The 2,240-nt window shown below is 37.5% G+C and overlaps 1 gene segment (V, D, J or C); it reads right to left on the bottom strand.

Annotated features, from left to right (window-relative positions):
* Window positions 1-568: 568 nt before the first annotated feature.
* LOC119819810 lies at window positions 569-1,066 on the bottom strand. The segment is given in 2 exon segments: window positions 569-924; window positions 1,021-1,066. Coding segments are annotated over 2 exon segments (402 nt in total).
* Between the last annotated feature and the right edge of the window lie 1,174 nt (window positions 1,067-2,240).

Raw genomic sequence — 2,240 nt, 5'->3', positions numbered from 1 at the left:
AATTAGGTGCACTACAGTCAGAACTGTAATTTTGCAATTCAACAGAGAAAGAGAGTATACAATGAAGAAATGCAGTTAGGAAAAGCATTTTATTAAAATTTCATTTCCATCACATCTTAGCCTTATGTTTACAGTCCTTAAGAAGAGGAGAGGGGATTGGAGAACATAGTGTTTACTTGTGAATGAGCCTAGCCCCTCCTTCCACTTGGCTCCCCTTGAATTACTAACATTGCTCTAGTCAAGGGTCTTTACTACCCGCTGTCTGAGTGAAAAGTCTATTAGAGTTTCCCCTGAGCTTCCCCTGCAGCTGATCCTGGGGACCACTCTTGGTCTCATAGACTTTCTGCATTTAGTTGAATTAGGATTAGATGTCATATTTGTTTTAAGAAATCAACCAAAGAAGGACTTGCTTATTTTCAAAGACAGGAACAATTTTTAGAGTATATAATTGCAAACATGATCTTCAGAAAACCATCAGTAAGAGAGGGCTCCCAGATTACACAGAAAAGTATCAATTATGCCTACTTCTATGCTTCATGTGTGCTGACCGCCCCCTGCTGGTCACAGGTCACAGCAGAGAGGTTTTTGGTTGGGCTCTCACACAAGAGTCCTCACTGTGTCCCTTGTACATGGCTGTGTCCTCAGATCTCAGGTTGTTCATTTGAAGGAAAACCATGCTTTGGGAATCATCTCTGGAGATAGTGAATCTGTCTTTCACTAAGGCAGCATAATAGGTTACATAATTATTACTTTTAACTCCTATGGCAGCAACCCATTCCAGACCTTTCCCTGGAGCGTGGCGGACCCAGTACATGGCATAGCTAGTCAAGGTGAATCCAGAGGCTGCACAGGAGAGCCTCAATGACTCCTTGGGCTGGACCAATCCTCCACCAGACTCAACCAGCTGCACCTCACAATGTATACCTGCAAATAGAGACAACAGTGATCAAGAAACTGTCACACATCTACTATCTCTATCACTCACACCTAATCTTGCACTCGGTATCCCTTGTTATCTACCTTTCAAAACAACAACCAAGAAAACCCAGTTCAACCCCAATCCCATGTTGATTGTAATGTTTTCAGTGTTGATCTTCAAATGGGAAGACAGGGCTAGAGTCCTCTGTGTGACCTGCAGGGTCATAGCAGAGCTGGTTTTCACAAGCAAAGGCAGGTCATATTTGCATATCTTCTTGCATATCTTATGCTCTGATCTGTGAACCTTTGGGACAGGTTACTTGTGCAAATGTCTGAAAGAAAATGCAGTAGCAAAGTGAGCATTATTTTAATAAAAACTTATTCATATTTCATTTATAATAAAACTTCAGACTAATTTACTTTATTTTACTTTCTTTGCATGTTCACCATTTACTACATATCTTACCAGTAAATTCATATGAAGTTTTAAAATGAAAACTGCACATTTTATAATTTTAGGAAAAATAATATTAATCTCAATGAATAGTGAAAGTATGCAGGCTGAAGATGGATACCCCAATGTTACAGAAGAACATTAGGTGACTGATTAAGCATCAAGCTGTCTATGCCAGTTCTAGAACTTTGGAAGTTGCTTACAAAGTACTTCCAGTTTATTTAGGTAATATTGTATTCTAATCTGATCTTTCATAGAGTTGAAGACAGTTATAATTTTCCTTAATTTTGATAAAAAATAAGTTAGATATAAAACTTTAGACTCACAAAGAAATATTATAACTGTAAATCTTGGCTTGATACATGTTTGTCTATGTAATTTTATTACGTTAAAGATAAAACCTTTTTTATTTAGTCAGAAAAGGGGAGATGATGCGACATTCTCCTCTGTATGCTGTGACTGTGTTTTATTACCATTTGTTAATAAAGAAGTTGCTTCAGTCCATGGCAGGGCAGAATAGAACAAGGAAGGAAAACTAAACTGAATGCAGGGAGAAAGATGGCAGAGTCAGGGAGATATCATGAAACTACTAAAGGGAAAAGATGCAATAACTTAGCAGTAGGCCACAACCTTCTGGTGATAAACAGATTAATAAAAATGGCTTAATTTAAGTTGTAAAAGCTAGATAGAAAAATACTTGAGTCATCAGCTAAACAATATTGTGATTAATAAAATTTTGTGTGATTATTTGTCTGGGTGGCTGGGAAACAAATGAGCAGTCTCCACTTACAGTCACCTGCAATATTCTTTATCCCTCTCCTTTTTATTTTTCTCTTTCCTTAATTTTCTCCTCCTACCATTAGCAGAT

Source organism: Arvicola amphibius, chromosome 7 (genome assembly GCF_903992535.2).
Source record: "Arvicola amphibius chromosome 7, mArvAmp1.2, whole genome shotgun sequence".
NCBI classification, from domain to species: domain Eukaryota; kingdom Metazoa; phylum Chordata; class Mammalia; order Rodentia; family Cricetidae; genus Arvicola; species Arvicola amphibius.
Note: the sequence above shows the minus strand (reverse complement) of the source record. Positions and strands in the feature narration are given on the sequence as shown.